At 48.1% G+C, this 18752-nt stretch overlaps 1 protein-coding gene across 1 annotated transcript in view; it reads right to left on the bottom strand.

Annotated features, from left to right (window-relative positions):
* The window catches only part of LOC119407309 (TNF receptor-associated factor 5-like), a 181535-nt gene extending 165673 nt beyond the window's left edge, over positions 1–15862 (bottom strand). The window contains exon 1 of the mRNA XM_049420036.1: positions 15454–15862. Coding sequence (XP_049275993.1) covers positions 15454–15753 — 300 coding nt within the window. The 5' untranslated portion in view covers positions 15754–15862. The remainder of the gene's footprint in view (positions 1–15453) is intronic.
* Between the last annotated feature and the right edge of the window lie 2890 nt (positions 15863–18752).

Here is an 18752-nt window from a genome sequence, read left to right as displayed (position 1 = left end):
CAGAGACTGGGGGAGGTATAGAGCACGGTCTGTGTTACCAACCTCAGATAGCAGTTTCGAGCTCTTTTTAGGAGACGACCAGTGATGGCCTGATATATACTGACCTTCAAGCTCCATTTCTTCTTGGCAGGAAGCTTTAACTTCTGGCACTCTGCTGCCCAGAATCTCTCTCGGTCCAGGGGACATGAGCTAAAGCCGTATTGGTGGACACACTCCGCCGCACACTGCTCGCACAGAGAATGCGAACAGGGCAGCAGGGTCGTCGTGCTCGGAATGACGTGGCACACGCAGCACGCGTAACGACTCAAAGTCAACTCGTCTTCGAACCGCGTCGGGCGCCATTTCGTGCCTGACCACGAGTCGCACCATAGGTACAGAGGTTGACGACTTTCGCGATCCGGCATGGCGACGACGACTGGAGAAGACGCTCAGCTTCAGAGTAACTCGCACAGGGGGGGCGCAGAGGTTCGCTAGGTATCACGTGACCACCGACACATCCTCCGGAGGCGACAGCGCCGGGGCTGCCGCTGCCCGAGTGTTGAGCGGATAACCCCTATCAGCATATGGCGTCGTGGGAGTTACGTCCCTTCCACAGAGCCACTTATCTCGATGCGCAGAGCCACTTATCCCGATGCATTGCGTCACGAAGTGCTTTCGGAACGGAGCTCACTCGCTTGTTGCTTCGCACGTCCGCGGTTACATAATCAGGTCTATAATATAGGTGATTATCAGCGCGCATGACACGCACAGATTATTAACGACACCATGAGTGTGGACTAAAAACTTTGTCTATTAGTGAGTACTATTCACTTACAATCCAGGAGGCCAACTTCACTAACCTGAAGCCTACTACCTTCACCTGATTACTAAGAGGTCAGTGCTTTTTGCGACAAGTAAACGGTATTTATTTAGTAAATATGCCGTTCTTTTTTCTAAGAGTGTATTAACAGTCTAGAGACGTATGCTGAGCTCTATGGTAGCGCCTCACGACTGACGTCCTGATTTTTTACTGATGACATCATCTCACTGGTCGTGTCGTCTGTGACGGCAATTTCTTTAAAACACAGAACACTTTAGCCTAACCTGTGGCGGAAAGGATCATTTCGGTACTTGAGAACGAGGACTCATAGGGGAAGACGTTCTGTGAAATGAATATTGAACTGCGTAATTGAATAATTTACTTGAATTTCCCTGCAATCTTTTTATTTCATTATTTTACGGCATTGGATGCACGTTATGAAGGGCTGAGAGGAGAGCCTCTATTTCAGGAAATGGAGGCTTCACAAAAAAATTCTGCAGATCCAACGCCTTGTGGGAATCGGCCTCATGCGAAGCAGTCCGCTAGTATTCGTCAATGCTGCATTTTTTGGCTATGAGCCAAGCGTTACTAGGTGGATCGACGTGTTTTTGTAAGTATAGTATTTGTGCTCCAATCATGGGCTTACCAAGAAAGTCGACTACACTGACATTAAAAGCTAACTTATGGTCTGCCCTAACTTGAGCACTCACGTTATGGCACAGACGTCAGTATTATCGAACCGAGGGCACTTTACGGTGCGATGATGTGAATATCATATGTAACTTTTACGAGCGTATTCCTCCGGCGTCGAGCAGCACTTGAATATAGCTTGCTGAATCAGAAATGCAAATATAATGTTTATTACATTGCTATAAAACCGGAGTCAACACTGGAACCACTATTGGCGTTAACCCGATATGACGCCTCCATCATAGGAGTATATATATGATGTTTACCGCTTTGTTAGAAAATTAGATAGCCAGCACTGCAACACCAATTAGCGTTGCACCGATATTACACCTGCATAGGGTCTTTCTCCAAAGCAGTTTCTAGACCTGGCGTGGCTCTGTGGTAGGATACCTGACTGCCACGCAGAATGCTTGGTTTCGATTCTTGCTGGGATCTTAATTTCTGTTCTTTCTTTCGTCGGTTCAACGCTGACGCTGTCGGTTATTCTAAACGCTCTCGCATTTAAATTACCAATGTCTGTTCTCGTCGTTGCTGGGTAGATATAAACTGTCAGTCACCTGTGGCGCATACCCGTGTACCACGGCCTGTGGTATACGGGTATGTGCCACACGTGTCTGGAGGAAAGGGTTTGACGACGTATCCGACAGGATTTTCACGTTATTCGTGTTATGACCAGAAAGTCATATTTTTCAAAACCTCTTATCCTCCCATCGATAGGGCACAGAGGTATCCGGAATTAAAATGTGCCTATATTATTCCACTGAAACCTTAAATCAAAGATTATGCCGGCACTGAGTGGACTCATAGCCTACAGGAAAGAAGAAATTGCTTCCCTATACAGGCGAAGGTTCATTTAGGAATGGCTCGACGTTTCACTGCTTGACGTCACAGAGGAGCTCCGTTGCAGTTTGACGAGAAAGTCTGCGTGAATTCCTCCATCTGTGACCGTCTCCGATGGCAGGCAGGTCGTGCCCAGCACACAACGCAAGCGCCAGTCCAGTGACAGTTCCGCCAGGCTGCATCCGTCGTTCCGTCTCATGAAGATCCACTCCCTCAAGTACGGCGAGCACATGTCTTCGGCTCGCAGGGGCCGCACTGCCGACAGCTTCCACGACGCCGGCGACGTCGACACGGCGTAAACGGCGACGAAGCTCGAGCCCTCTTGCACCACACACTTGATGTCGACTCCTGTTTTCTCGTGGTTCACAGAAATCGAGTGGTAGGCGGCCTTTCTCTCCGAGTAGTACTTTGTCTCCCCAAACCACGGCTCGAACTGCACACCGAACACAAACCATTCTACGGTTGCCTCTCCGTTCGAGACCACACGGCGTCCTCCGGAATTTCCCGGCACATCGGAGAGTCCCGACGGTGGACGCCCTAGATCTTGTACTGGCCTGTTAGCAACTGCAACCTGAAGCTGTTGCATTGACGACGCACTAGCACTCTGAGCCTCTTTACACCTCGCTGTTCGTTCTATTCTCCGGAATCCCTCAGTGACGACAAGTTTCGTTTCGTTCAGCACTGATACCAGTGCTCCGAGACTTGAGGCTAAAGACAAGTACGTTAGGTCTTCTCCGGGGACCGTTGAATCGAGCCCACCACTCGTGCTGCGGCTAGTGCTCGGTCTGACGCGGATCGTTTTCTCTGAAAGCCGTTTCGAGCCCATCTTGTCCAGGGACTAGGCGAGTTCGTTAACACAACCCTGGATGGAAGTCAGCATGTCGTGGCAAGAGTTCTCGATCACCAGGTCGCGTCCTCTGGACTCGCCCGCTGGAGGTGTGCCCTCGTTAGTTGCGGAGACGTCTCCAGCGTCGGCAGGCGGCAGCGTTGCGACCCCGTTGCATCCTCCTTCGTAATGTCTAGGCAAGTCTTTGCGCAGCACGGTGTCCGGACACCGAGAGCACGCGATGGCGTGGAAGGAGCAGTGCTTCTCGAAATGTTCCAACAGCTCTCCGGCTGGGCCCGTGAAATCGCAGCCGTACTTGGCGTTCCAGCAGCTCACCTTTGTACATGAAAAAAAGAAAAGGGAAGGTAGAGGAAAGGGCAGCATTGCCTTCAGTTAATAGTAGTAAACTTTCGAAGCACTTGAAATACTCGATTCTTCAGTTTCGTTAGACAATTGTACTTCATTTTAATAGACTAACGTTCTTCCTCCCATCATAGGGAGAAGAGAGATTCTCTATATTTTAAAAGGTTCAGTATGTATAGGCCGTACGTGATAGGGAGTGAGAGGGCGGCATGTCTAGGTGCACTTTTCGATTTAAACGTTGCTGATTAGGCAGAAAAAACCAGTAAACAGGAAACCGGAATGATTCATGACGTCATACCATTACGCGATAGGCGTCGACTAGAACAAGAGCGTGTGGCCCGTGGCTGAAACACTCAGCGTAAACCTTTTCAAGCACGGCTCAACTGGTGTGGCGATAATCCCCTCGGGTTTGGGGTAAATATGCGTGACCCCCAAAAACATGCACTACCGAGGCAGCGCCGTCAGCGTGCTTCAGGCTTTGTACTTGGGCGCACATTCCAGACAGGAGGTGCTCGCCCTCTTCATTGAACAGGCCTATGCAAAATAACAAGAAGATAATACTTATATTAAATAAAGGAGTACAGTCGGCCAATTGCATGTACGCACTAAATAAACGCAATACATGGTGGAGGTGAGGGTAGAGCCAGTTGAAAAGGCGGTCTCATTGAGTTGTTAAAGGTCGTTGGAAGGACCCTCCACCTTGGTGCTACTAATGATTAAGAGCACGATAAATATGAGAGAAACAGGGATGAGGAAAATGGAACGCACCAGCAGCAGTTCCATGTGCTTCTGGTGGAACGTTATCCACGACACCTCCGACTCGACCTGGAACGAGGACTTGTCCAGGGGACAGACGTGGAAACCTTCTGCATCGGCGCATCCGTTGAGGCACGAGTCGCACAGGAAGTGAGTGCAAGGCAGCACGGCTATGTTGTGGGGCACGACGCCGCATAGGCTGCAGACTCGGGTGGTCTGCAGCCGATCGGTCGCCAGTCGAGGCCGCCCGCGAAGCCGCACATTAGGTATGTTTTATCCGGCATTACTGGATGTCTGGGGCAAGATTCCAAAAACGTGCACATAAAGCATCAAAAAGTCAATGGGTCTCTTAATCATTCGCCTAAGATGGCTCAAAGGCACAAGCCACCTGGTGTGGTTATGTTACCGCGCACTTCATGAGATGCAAACGCCGCCTTTTTTTTTAATTCCTTATGCACGCGAACGCCGCAAGGACGGAGTGAATGTGGCATGTTTTGCTTCATATTTCTGGGGTTCTTCACGCCGGCTTTTCGCACAAGGTCCTGTCGCATGAGGTATATGAGGACATATAAGGCTCTGGCCCTAATAACTTTTGGCCCTGCTAAAAATCTCGCACTAATAACATTCGGTTCAGAATAAGTGGTTGTGTCTTACTGTTCATGCGTCCAAGTAGTGTGCCTATTCTAAAATCTGATTCGAAGAAAAACAACACACCAGAAAATAGTATGCAATAAACACCAGGTAACAAACATGTAGAACACGTTAAGTAGCACAGTAACGAATAAATCTGACGGGACGAATATTTCAGAGAAATGTGCGAAAATCTTTCTAAGCAGCACACTTATCAGTTCTTCGTTTTTGCCGCGATATGTAAACAAAAGTGAGATATTATAGCATTCCAGCGGCTAGTACCCAATGTAATTACAGGCACGAAAGTACAATTACCTAGTGCCGTCCACCACGCAACTTTTCGGGAAACGGTCGGGTCAGTCACTGATGACGGCAAGTGCTGCCGGCCCTACGTCAAGCCGTCTTTTCTGTGTCACCGACCACGTAATGAAAGTTCGCTACCTCAATTGTAGACACTGGCGCAGAAATTAGTGTGCTTCCGCCTATCTTTGACGACCGAAGACGACATCGCCACGGCACGTCCTTTCTCACTGCGGTCAACGGTTCAAATATTAGAACGTATGGCCAGAATTCAGTGACTCTTCATTTCGGACTGCAGCGTCCCTTTCGATGGCTATTCACCGTCGCTGAGGTCCGCGGGCCAATCATCGGTGGGGTTTTCTTGTGGAAGTTCAACTTGGTTGTCGACCTACGCCAATGCCGCCTTCTGGACTCCACGACCAACCTGTCGGTACAAGGCAGCACCACAACTGCACCGCCCTTGCGTCTCCTACAAGGCCACAACCACGTATCGGCACCTTGGTGGACCAAGGTGCCGATACTTGGTGCCAACAAGCTTTTTGTACTCACAAGCTCAAGAGACGTAAAGCTTTAAAACTTATTAAAATCTGAGATTTCACCCTTATACAATCACAATGTGATTGTATAAAACCCACCGTACATAATGGAAGTCTCCGCATTGGTTTTAACCAACCTGGATATCCTTAACGTGCGCCTAAATCTCGCGCTCCTACCGAGACGCGACGGCCGAGGCCGAGTAATCTCGCCCGCGTCCTCGACCTTAACGACGCTAAGGCGCAAATCTACCGCAATGAGTGATACGTTCAGGAAGGTTAGAGGAATTTTTCCACCTCAGACTGACGCTGCAGGCTTTAAACAAAGATGGTGGCAATCATGAGAACCAATAGCAATATGCCTCCGTGCATGAAGCTTGCCTCACCGTTGCACACCTGGTTCAGCCTCTTCACCGATGATAGCTCCCGCTGATTTCTGCGTTCGATAAAGAAGTATCGCTCGGAGAGGTCTTATCTGTTCCCAGACTCTTGAAAACCACCGAACGCGTGACCAGAAAACACGTATTTTCTTTCTTTCTTTCTTTCTTTCTTTCTTTCTTTCTTTCTTTCTTTCTTTCTTTCTTTCTTTCTTTCTTTCTTTCTTTCTTTCTTTCTTCTTTCTTCCTTTCTTTCTTTCTTTCTTTCTTTCTTTCTTTCTTTCTTTCTTTCTTTCTTTCTTTCGAACTTGAAAGATATGCCTTACGGCAACATGCCAGCACCACCACAGTATAATTCGTGAGCACTCGAACAAAGGCGAGGTTGATAAGCGCGCCCTCAACACTTCTTCGAATGCCGCCTCACCTCTGAGTCGGCTCGGCTCGTGTAGGCCGTGCTCATGGAATTAAGCGTAACATCAAAACGTCAGTTGTAACAACCAGTACGTAAAATCCCTCGAAGATAAATCACAACTTATATCACCTGAACAGGCCCGTAGCAAGGGGGGCCCTAGGCGCCCGGGCCGCCTCTGAAATTTTGGTGATGTAGGTGTTCTTACCAAAAATAAATAATAAAAATAGGTGTTTTTCTCAAACAGTCAAGGTTTTCAGCAAGTGGGCCCCGCCCCTCACCCCCCCCCCCCCCTCCGAAAAAAATTTCTGGCTATGAGCCTGCGCCTGAATTGGTTACTAATGACGTTGGCTCTGACGTGAGTGTATGTCCCTATATTACATTTACTGACGCGGATTGGAGATGGTGCAAACGACCGCACGAGCGTCTACACCAGAATACGGTGGTTTCTAATATCGCCGAGAGAACGAGATTTGCGAATCGACGATCAGCGTCACTTCGGATTTTTCAACGTATGATCGCACAGATAAGGTTGATAGTGCGTATTCATCTCTAAGCAAACAGCGTTCCAGAAGGCGCTCGTGCATCATGTAAGAAATCTCGTGAATTATCGCCCATATTAGGTGCTACCATGTCCAGTGATCAACGCTTGGACGATATAAACAAATTGCAAGGGTGCACGTGCAATGATGCTTAGCCCAGCATTGATGCGTTTTGTTTCAGGCAACACTGTGACACAGTCGTGCGCTCCACACACCTGCGCTGAGCTCTATGCCAGAGCCTTCATGCGTGGAGTCCTGCTTTTGTACTAATGACATCGCCTTCACCGGTCGTGTCGTCTTTACTGGCAATTCCTTTATAAGACTGAAGAGAAACGGGTCCCTTGATACAAAAAAAGAAACAAAGAAAAAAATTGCCGTTCCAAGTGCAAGCTCCAGACACCACATACGGCTGCGAAACTTGTCTGCAACTAGCAATGTATTCTATCGGCACAACACGAACGTGTTGCGTGCGTGCGAGCGCGTACCTGCGTGTGTCAGTGCGCGTGCGTCCGTGCTTGTGTGTGTGTGCGAGTGTGTGTGTGCGTGTGTCATAGTCGTAATGACGCTCATCAGTGTTTGCCTATCAACTCCTCCTACATTTAAACAGCAAAAATGTCTAGATCTACGGAAATGGGTTGTATGAAGCTCTCGGCAGTACGGCGCTTAACCACATTTCCGAGCAATTGGTATATCAGCGTGCAGTCGAGTGGTGAATTTTCAAAAAACTCCTCCGCGCAGAAATATAGGAAGATCTTCGTTGAATCAAAGTGACTTTTTTTTAATTGATATAATACAAGAGGGTGTTCTCCTGTGTGAAACGGAGATAATATGACGCCAAGAGGCAGCCGACACCGCAAGTAAGGCTCCGAATACTTTTCGTCACGTAAATTTGTTCTATATAGCATACGTGATAAATATAACGCGCTGGATATCGTTCTACAACTAAAACCAGGTCGTCAAAGTTGTGTACATGGAGCTTGTAGGTTTGGTAACGCGTACGGGTTGAAGAAGCTTTGACACAAGAATGTTTACATATATATATATATATATATATATATATATATATATATATATATATATATATATATATATATATATGTTTTTTTTGTTTTGTTTTTTTGTAATACGCAAGTGATCATCCACTAATGACAGCTTACAATATGTTTTGCTTCAGCAGTTGATGTTTTTGCGCACGTCTTTGCAGCATCAATTCGTAGTGACTGTTTCAGAGAGTCTCGAGAAAAACGAGGCCACGGAGCTTGGAGTGTAAACACAGCGGGCCACGTGACCACGCAGGAAATGTGGTGGACACGTGAGAACACGCCGCCAGGGTTACGCGAGCGTTTGGTTACGGCTCTCTTCCTCTCGCATTTTTTTTCTTTTTGTTTCTTCGTTTAATTCTTCAACGGCCTCAATTCTAAGCAGTGGGCACGGCACCCTTATAGATTTTGCTCATGTGGGAAATATAAGCAGCAAAGGCATAATGGAAAAATTTTGGGGGACTCTTGAGTTTTGCCTTCAAGAGTAAAACGCAATAGCGTAATCGGGCCCCGTTCGCAAAGGCTTCTCAATAGCTAGCATAGCTTCGCTTCTCGGTAGACACATCAGCCGTGCCGCCAGGAAAGAAACGTCTGTGCACGTAACATAGGCCCTTTCAAACTATCTTAGAATGATTACTGCAAGTACAGTTGCGAATCGCTCGCTACGCCATAATGCTTTTTTACCAATACCCAAATTAGTCAATACGCATCTGTCCACTTTGTTAATGTTGTTGCTGATGGTAATGGTCAATTATGCCTGAGCGCTTTGTCATGGGTACGCCTTCAAACCTCCCACTCGTTGTGCAACTCATATGTTCTGACGCCTGGTGAAATTTAACGCTTATGCCACGCAATATTACATGTGTTAATGAAACCCCTCGCACTAGTTAACATTCATATAGCGTTTTTTTTTCGACGCAATTTCGAGCGCGGGCGTGGCTCTGTGGTAGAACGCCTTGCAGCGCCTGCTTGCCACGCAGGAGGCCTGGGTTCAATTCGCACTCGGACGGATTATTTATTTATTATTTATTTATTTGCATCTACTTCGATTTTCAGGTCACAGACAACGCTGATTTTTTGCTCACAACAAACGACGCCTGTGCCGGAATTTCTGGTAAACCAGCTCTTTACGCTATCGCGTCAAACCTTCAAATGCATTCGTAAATCTAACGAGTCTACCCCAAAGCAACCACAAAGAACTACAGCTAGCCAACTTTGACCAGGAAGAACAAAAAACTCTTTAAACCAGGTCGTGTGGTCGGCTGAGGCCAGTAGGGCATTTTACTAATAATAACTCCCACGAATAGATCGAAGTTTTATCCTTTCGATCAATGAAGTATTGCACACACTCAATACAGAAATCAAAATGCCCGTTTATTAACATAGCTTCATACAACAGTGTCTAGATGACTTCACAAACAAACTACTCCGTTACAACGCCTTATTGTATTAATTACACTGCATAGTATTCGAACGTGCACATCATTGCAGAGTGCCTTTCATTAGGCTTTGATACCCACGCCTGGTCAGCGGTGCAAACGCTCAACTTTACTCCTGTCGTGATTAGTACACTCAACCACTCACGCGGTTTTTCAAGTAAAGCTGCACGTACATATACTAAACTTCTCTGCGACAATCTACACGAAAGTGACTGTCACACCACAAACTCGCAACAATGCTGGAAGAGTCTTTCGTTCGTCAGATCTGCGAGCGATGCCAGTCGGTCAGTGAATAACGCCATGACCACGAAATAAAAAGCGTGGTGTCACCCTACTGTATGTGACAACCCTGTTTCTACACCACAACGCCTACCTAGACTAACGAAAATTATTGCTTCCTTCTCTAAACAAAGCTTTTGGACAAAATGTCGTCGCCTCTAAGCTAAACTCTCCCTGCGAAAAACAGAGGCTCAACTATTAAGACAAGATAAGGTCGATACTGTTTCCTTGACCGGTGCAGATTTTACTTATAACTGCTATATGGGCTATAAAAATGAGGTGGCCGGAATTGTGAGGCCCTTAGCTCGTGATTCGGCTTCAAGGAATCCAGCGCTCTTTGCAAAGACTGGCGTTGCTCCGTGAGTCTCGAAGAGAGACTGGCCTCGACTCTGCTCACATGTTCTTTCAACTCGCACCCGGAGTCCCTGACGACGTGAACAAGTTCTGTTAACTGAGTCTTGACGTTCTCCTTGAGTTCACTTTCGGACGCTCTTACCACAGGTACAATTTCCTGCAACTGGACCTTCACCTCTTCTTTCACTTCGACTTGGGAGTCTCTCAGCACTCGGTCGATTTTCTGTATTTGGGACGCATCGCGCTGCCTCGACTGTTCAAGCAGTTCGTTCATTTGGCTCTGAAGGGATGAAAGGTGATCACTGCACGGGTTCGACGCCCTCAGTTCCTCCAGACCGGCGTTCAGTTGTCGAGCGACCATGGTGCAGATGTTCGCCTCGATACTTTCCATTCCACGTTGAAGACTATTCTCGAAGCCACTGACTGCACGGCTGATGTCCTGCGAACGTGCAGAGTCTGAGGCTCTGCATGCTTCCAAGACTTCGTTCATTTGTCTCTGAAGGGCGGAAAACTGCTCCAGAATAACACTTGTGGCGCAACTGGTAGATGAACCATCTTGTCTGCTCTGCTGTGCACCGCTGGAAGAGGAAGCATGCTGGGAGCACCCGGCGACATAGTGTGCCGCAATGTCTGTGCGCCGTATTCTACGTTCGCAGCGTGGACACTGGAGGGAGTGGAAGGCGCATTCTCTGTCAAAATGCAGCAGTACGGCTTCGACGGTGCCTACAAATTCGCAGCCGTCAGCCTCATTCCAGCAGTGAGCCTGGAGGACAGAAATGCAAGGGAAAGAGAGAAGCTCGGTTTTAATGCTGATACACTGCGGTAATATTTGCACATCAGTGTGACTATTCAAGTGTAAACATTTTAATAAGGTTCAGAAGTAAGCACCATAGGCTACGTTGTATTCCTACCGTATTTAAGGCAACCAATTTTATTTGAAAATTTGCATTGAAGAAAAATCTAGCTAAATATGGCATTACAAGACTCCGACTGAAAACCTTTTTGGCAACGTTCTGTGGTCACCCTTTTCGCGCATGTCCAATGCAAGATTTGATAATCGTAAGTCTTGCCATTAAAAATTGAATTAACGGAATTACGCACCAAAATCACATTTCATCCTCTACGCTACATTCGTCCACACCCTTGGGCATGATTTCTTAAGCGAATTACACAACACCAAAGTGATCAGCGTCATTGAAATCTCGCTCTTTTGCCGCCCAGAATGTTCTTTACACGTATACCACTATTGTGCAGCAGAAGTCGAGATTAGGGACTGGTATGCAAACAAAAGAAATAGGTGGTGGGCACATCGCGCAGTGTGCGACTGCTTAGACCTAACTGCTCAACGTTTTTGGAATTTTTTTTTTTCATACAAAGTGGTGTGAACGAAAGTTATGCTGTTGGTCTTTGGAAATCATTTAAAAAATATTTGAAGCATTGAAAGCCAGTGTTGCCTTTTATTGCCATTATTTATTGCCCCATTATTGCCTTTCGAAAATAAAGTTTTTATCGCGACGGTTTCTTCCTTAATTTCTTTTCCACTTGTCGAACCCCGTGGAGTAATGTTTTGCAAACTGCATTTCTTTTTCTTGCCTCGATTTTTGCTCGGTAGTGGAGAGGTTTAAGTATAGGCAAGCCGTAAGGGGGGAGGGGGAGGGGCGGCTCCAGCCCCACCCCTCCCCTTCAAATTTTGTTAATGTTGATATATACAAGAACACACAAACGCGTGCAGAAACGTACACAAAGGATGGCTGAGTCCCCCCCCCCCCCCCCACCCGCTCCCGCCGGTAAAAAATTCTGGCGAAGCCCCTGGCGTGCTTGATTATCATATCGTGGTTTTGGCACGTAAAACCACATATTTTTCATAAGAAATATTTTCTGACACCCGATCATGAGGTATCAGAATTTCGCTTTTTCTGTATAGGTGTCAGGGGTTGGTGCGTTGCTTCTTTTTAGCTTTGTCTGCATGACTGCACTGTTTCATTAAAGGATCTTGGATGGCGGAGAAGGGGAGGCGGGAAGCATGTAGGGAAGGGTGTTTCAGCTCCACTAACGTGAAATATGTGCAGGGGCGAAGCGTGCAGTGTGCGCCGGTGTTTCCTACAGCAAAGTCACCGCTAATGCGCAATGAGAGACAGAAGAAAGATTAGACACTTGAGACCCGCAGTCCGCTTTTAGTTAACGTGCACGCTGGAAATATTTATTGTTCAACTACGCACAAGAGAAATCTCCAAGCGGCACTACATTGCAGGTCAAGGTCCAGTGCCTATATATAGGGGGTGGCCGGTGAACGGTTGTGCAGCGCGAGCAGTCGGTTTTTGCAATCAAGAAACTCGCTAGCAGATGCTGCCTGCGTCGGCGTTGTCTCTCGCGAGCGAGGGCGCGTTCTCGTTTTTCGCGAGCTGGCAGTTCAGCGTTCATCGCAGAAAGAACGTTTCCATAGTCAACGCGCGCCGTTCGCTCTCTCTCGCCACACGGCGAGCGCTGAGGCAGTGGCGCCCTCTCTTGTGCTCAAGCAAATGGACAGGACACGACGATGCACCGCCGACAAGCCCAGACCATAAGGTGCTTCGCCCCTAAAAGCGGAAGGTTAATTATCGGACATGATAATATGGCCATCGTTGCTTTCCACCCCCGTAATATCCAGGCATAATAAACATTTCTTATAGCATTCAACTACCGTATTCTTTAGCTGCTACCACCATTGTTAAGCACTTCTTAAAGGGGCCCTGCAATACTTTTTCAGCCTGGTCAGAAAATGCTGCCGATTGGTAGTCGAGGCTCCCGAGAACATGCAAGCCAAACGTTATATCGCAACGATAAATTCTCAAGGTCAGCTAAAAATCGCTTCCTTTTCTTTCTACAAATGATGCTATTTACGCAAAATCACTGCGTCGCTGCCTCAAGTTTCACGCCATTGGCTGATTTGGCGGCCGCCACGGAAGGCCGCCACTTGCCCGCGCGCACGCGCGATCGCACTGAAAGTAAGCCGCTCGTTCGAAGAAAAAAAGAAGAAAAAGTGCTCAAGGTCAGGAGGTGCGCGTGACGTAGCTTCTTTTGCTCGTGCTATCCCTTCCTGCTTAGATTCCAGCGCTTTCGTCCGGACGAGAGAAGAGAGAAAGCAATCACAACGTGAAAGAAATCTTTGTAACTCCGCTCGTACTCGACGGATTCTAAAAATGTTTGCGACGGTCGATTCGTGAGACAATAAGCTCCTTTAGAGAAGCCTTGGAGGCTTCTCTAAACGATATGGCTACTTGGAGCAGTGTTGCAGGAAACCTTTAATGTAGGCTGTTGGTGACCAGGGGATGCCTATAATACCGGCTAGTGATGACTAAGTGATTATTGGTCAAACTGCGCAGCAGCGCGGTACACAACGAAAGAGATAAGACATGCGCTGACTAGTACTAGAATTATGGAAATATCTAATGAGCCTTAGAGTGTAGCCAACACAACAAGCCCCTCTAGGGTTTAACTAAGTTACAAGTAAAAGAGACATGAAAAATTATATTCGCGTCACTGGTGCAGCCAGGCAGGGGGGGGGGGGGACGTTTAAACCCCTCTCCCACCCCCCAAAATTTTTCAACTTATTTGTGCTTGTATACGTGCACACATACAAATGCACACATGATGATACATAAATTATGATTAACCACCGCCCCCACGTGATACACGTGACAGCTTGTTATGTGGCATGTGGAGCACAGATACGCGTGCTTCTTGTCACTCAGACTAAGCAATGGCTAATCAATGATCTAAGACCAATCGATAAACCCACTCGTTGGTCTTGGCTTGAGTGTCTCCTTTGTGTCCCGTCCTGCCACTCAGTTTGACCAAGATGATGAACGCTTACCAACTCGCCTGCTTTCTACGCTAAGTAATTGTTAATGTAGGCAGTGTTGTTGACGAATGCCGGCTAGGCTGATAAGTGACAAGTGCTTGCTAAACTATCCTAGTTGTCAGCCAGCACTGGACAATGCTGATCGTCCGAAGGGTTAAAACAGTGAAAAACGTCTTTATATGTCAGTGACATGCATAACTGATCTGCCGACCAACTCTTCATTCATTTGGCCGCACTAGTCTCACCAGTGACTACATTCTTCACCGAATATTGTAACTAATTACATGCAGTGAGAAGAAATGACCCAGTCGACCGCACCTGTGTAGCAACGCTCCTAGGCATGCGCATGGTTAGCCACTTAGGGAAGGAGGCAAAGTATAACAGCAGCGCAACCCCCCTCCCCCCCTCCCCTTACTGGTGCAGTTAGAGACAGAAACATTGGATGTAAGGTAAGGCACTCTGAAACGATGTGCAAGTTTGAATACTATTTATTGTAAATTGGTCCAATAAAGCATTCAGTTAGGCTAGTTGTTTGTGAAACTAGGCAAACACTGGAACGTTTCCATAAGAAAGGCACTGCCGCCTCTCACGTGACCGACCTCATCGGAGGGCCATGTCCTCGGGCATTCAGAAATATGGTACTATCGTGAGCAATATGAGCTCGAACACGCGACCGCGTGGCAAATAGCCTCAAAACCGAGATAACGTGATACGTGGATGGCGCTGCCGAAACCGGAGCGGAAAGGAGGGGTGCTCTTCCGCTGACTGCTGGCACTCCCGCTTCGCTAGCGTTGCTGTGAAATGGCAGCTGATTGCGTGCCATCGGCCGCTAGCAATGACAACGCCAAAAGAAGTTGCACGAAAAACAGAATAAATAAACGAGACATATCAAAATGCTCAGCCAACACCACCATTTATAATACAAACATGGCCTATGCATCAGTGCACGCTACGTCAAAACGGATATCTTAGCAGCTGCATAGCCTGATTGGTGTGGCTGTGCGCATTGATGTGAATTCATATCACCGCTAGCGGCCACTGACACACTAGTATAAGCTGCCGTTTTGCAGCAACGATATCGATGCGGGAGTGTCAATAGCTAGCGGAAGCGCAGCGCCCTTTCCACTTTGTTTCCGACACCGGCCGTTGCGAATCAGCCGAAGCAGGCTTCGGCGCTATTAACCGCGCGCTCGCGTGTTCGAGCTCATATTGCTCACGACGCTGTCCACACTCAAACAATATATCTTGCGCTGTCGCCTCAGGCACTCATTTACTGACAGAAAGCTGAAGAAGAGAGTTTTCCAATTCAACACAAACTGTAAACGCCTCACATCAGTTATCCAGGTAAACAAAGAAAGGTCGGGGGGCGTTCACCACTATAATATAAAAGCTTCGGTCGCTTCTTAGGAGACAGTTGTTAATGGCTCATACTGACCTTCAGGTGCTGCTTCTTCCTGGGAGGAAGCTGCGACCTCTGGCACTCGTCTTCGCAGAAGGGCTCGGCGTCCAGAGGGCAGACGCTTCCGCCATTTTCGTCGACGCACCCCATCACACACTGCTCGCACAGGGCGTGCGAGCAGGGCAACACTACCGTGATGCTCGGAACGACGTGGCACACGCAGCAGGCATAGCGACTCAACGTCAGCTCGTCCACGAACAGCGTCGGGCGCCAGTTGGCACCGTCCACCGAGTCGCACAGTCGGTGCAGAGCTTGACGCTCTCTGCGATCAGACATGGTGACGACGACTGCAGAAGACACACTGCTTTCGATGAACTCGCACAAGGGCAGCCCAGGGGGAGCCACGACCGTTCGCTGTAGGAACCTCGTGACTGCAGATAACGTCGTCCGGAGGTGGGGGCGGCGCTGGGCCTGCCCCCGCTCGAGTACTGACGCGGATAACCACTATCTACAAATGGCGTCTTTGAAAGAGTTAATCCTTTTCCGCGGAGTCACGTATCCCCTTGCGCGAACGCACTGCGCGGCGAACTGTTTTCGGAACGGAACTCGCTCGCTCGTTGCCTAACACATCGGCAGTAAAGCCGGCAGCATCGGCAGTAAGGAACGTTCTGTGATTCCGTTGGACTAGCAAGACGCACCCTCATAGAGGCGAAGGAGCTAACGGTAACGAATCGCCTTGGCTTGAAGATGCTTGATACGACACCCGAAGAGACGGCATTTCTTTATCGTCGTCCTACCGATTGCATTCACGTAATTTGAAAGCCTAGAATGATTGTTTACCGCAAAGTCCCTGTACGGCGTCCCTGTACGGCGCTATCGCTAGTCCTAATTAAGGCGACAAACGTCATTCTAGAAGCTTCTGATAATTGCAGTGTCGTCTCTCACCTGCCACCATGTTCCTCGCTTGGACTGGTTTTGTGGTTAAACCTAACATGGAGTGATCATGATTCGGGTGGTAGAAGAGATTGGAGCGTGTATTAAACAGCGTATTGCGAAGTAGGCAGGCACGGTGATACTCGTTAGTACGTACGTCCTGGCATTAATCACACAGTACATACACAGCGGTCAGCTCCTAAAGGGAACATTGAAGCGATGAGCAGTCCTGTGTAGCTGACTTCTGATAGGCTTTTCCGGGAACCGGTCAACAACCCCGCTTCTTTCAGACACCGTTATCGTCGTCTTTTTTTTTAAACGAAAGTGTTTTATGCCGGGGTCCACCACGGCTCCACTGACGCATTTCCGTCACGGATATAACGTTGTAAAATATAAAGACTAAAATATGGCAAAGAAAAAACTATAGGAGTCGAACTTACGACCTCTCGATCGCCAGCCCGCAGCGCGAAACGACTCCGCCACAGACGGCATGTTCTCTGCTACGCTAACGGCGAGCTATTTATGTACACCATTCGCCGGTGGCGGTGCTCAGAGAACGGCGGTACAGCGTGTTTTCGTTATCACTAGCGAGATGGCGCTAAGGGCTGGAAGAGCACGCTTTAAAAGTCGTCCGCCACGCGGATGAGCGCGCGCCTCGACAGGGCGTGGTCGCAAGTAATAAAATTTCGGCAGATCCCACGTACCGTGGGAGTCGATGTTATGCGAAGCATGCGGCTGAAAGGTGACTGTAGTGTAATTTTTTTTACTGAGCGAAACGCTAAGAAATGACGCTAAAGATTTTTATAAATTTAAACCCACACATATATGTTGAAGAGCCGCATACGTGTCATATAACCAGTTGGTTACAGTTGGGTATGCCCTGCCAACGGCAACGTAGGTATTACTAACACCAGAAGCGGTAAGCTGATATGTAGTGCTTATACGTGTCCCTTATGATGGAGAACGCACGCACGTTTCACGAACCCGTGTGCATGTGTGGAAGAAAGTTCTTGAACAAAGTCATCATCACCGTTCTCAGTGAGCACCAGCAGCTGGTCATAACTTGTTATTGGATAGGGTCGTGATCGCGGTGACGATGGGTCCATGTGTAGCGAAGTATGAGGTATAGTACAGCTCTTGTAAATCGTGGATGCCTCCGTCACTTCGTCGACAAATTATCTGTCGATAGAGCCGGCGACATGCCGGAACATGAAGTCACCCTTCGCGTTGGTGAGGTATAGGCCGTCGAGGCTGGTAGGCCTCGATAGTGCTATGTAGACCAACATCAGTGGATGGCGCTTGTCGTATTCGTAGACTGGGCGCATGTAGCCTACAGGGGCGTAGCCAGAAATTTTTTTCGGGGGGGCTTCAACCATACTTTATGTATGTTCGTGCGTGCGTTTGTATGTGAGCGTGTATATATACGCAAGCAAAACTGAAAAATTTCGGGGGGGGGGGGTTGAACCCCCCCAACCCCCCCCCTTGGCTACGCCCCTGGTAGCCTACGTAGCCTAGTCTACAAAGCGGCTGTCAGTCAATCCGCCATCAACATCGGTCAGCATGAGGTCAGCATCGCCCAGCCTCGTAAGAAATGAAGCGGACACTGCGTCGTTCTGGCGGACTAAGTGCACTTTAGGGTGCGATGATGTGAATATTATACTTAACTTTCGTTAGTGTATTCATTCAGGGTCGAGCAGTGCTTCAATATAGCTTGCTGAATCAGAGGAATACAAATGCAATGTTTATTAGACTGTTATAAAAACAGAGCCAACACTGGAACCACATACGTTAATCTGATATGACGCATGTATCGTAGGAGTGCACATCGTAGGAGTATCATGTAGTGTTTATTGCTTTCTTGCAAAATTAGATAGCCAGCGCCATAACCACAATTGACATCGCACCGACATTACGCCTGCATAGGCTGGTTTTCAAAACCAGTTTATAGACCTGGCGTGGCTCTGTGGTAGAATACTTGATTGCCACGCAGAATGCTTGGGTTCGATTCCAGCTGGGATCCTAATTCTTACTCTTTCCATTCGTCGGGTCAACGCTGCCGATGCCGGTTTTCTTAACGCTCTCTCACGTAAATTACCAATGTCTATTCTCACCGTTCCTGGGTAGATATAAACTGTCAATCACCTGTGGCGCATACCCGTACACCGCGGCCCGTGGTAAATGGGTATGTGCCACACGTGTCTGGAGGAAAGGCTTTGATGACGTACGCGACAGGATTTACGCGTTATTCATGTCATGACCCGCGACAGTCATATTCGTCAAATCCTCTTACCGTCCCATGCCGATTTTGGTCTACACCAAGTTAAGGAGGCCATCATGAGAGCACCCAGACGTAGGCGGCTAGATAGATAGATAGATAGATAGATAGATAGAAACGCTGAAAG

This window comes from Rhipicephalus sanguineus, chromosome 10 (assembly GCF_013339695.2).
Source record: "Rhipicephalus sanguineus isolate Rsan-2018 chromosome 10, BIME_Rsan_1.4, whole genome shotgun sequence".
Lineage (NCBI taxonomy): Eukaryota > Metazoa > Arthropoda > Arachnida > Ixodida > Ixodidae > Rhipicephalus > Rhipicephalus sanguineus.
This window is presented reverse-complemented; position numbering and strand designations above follow the sequence as displayed.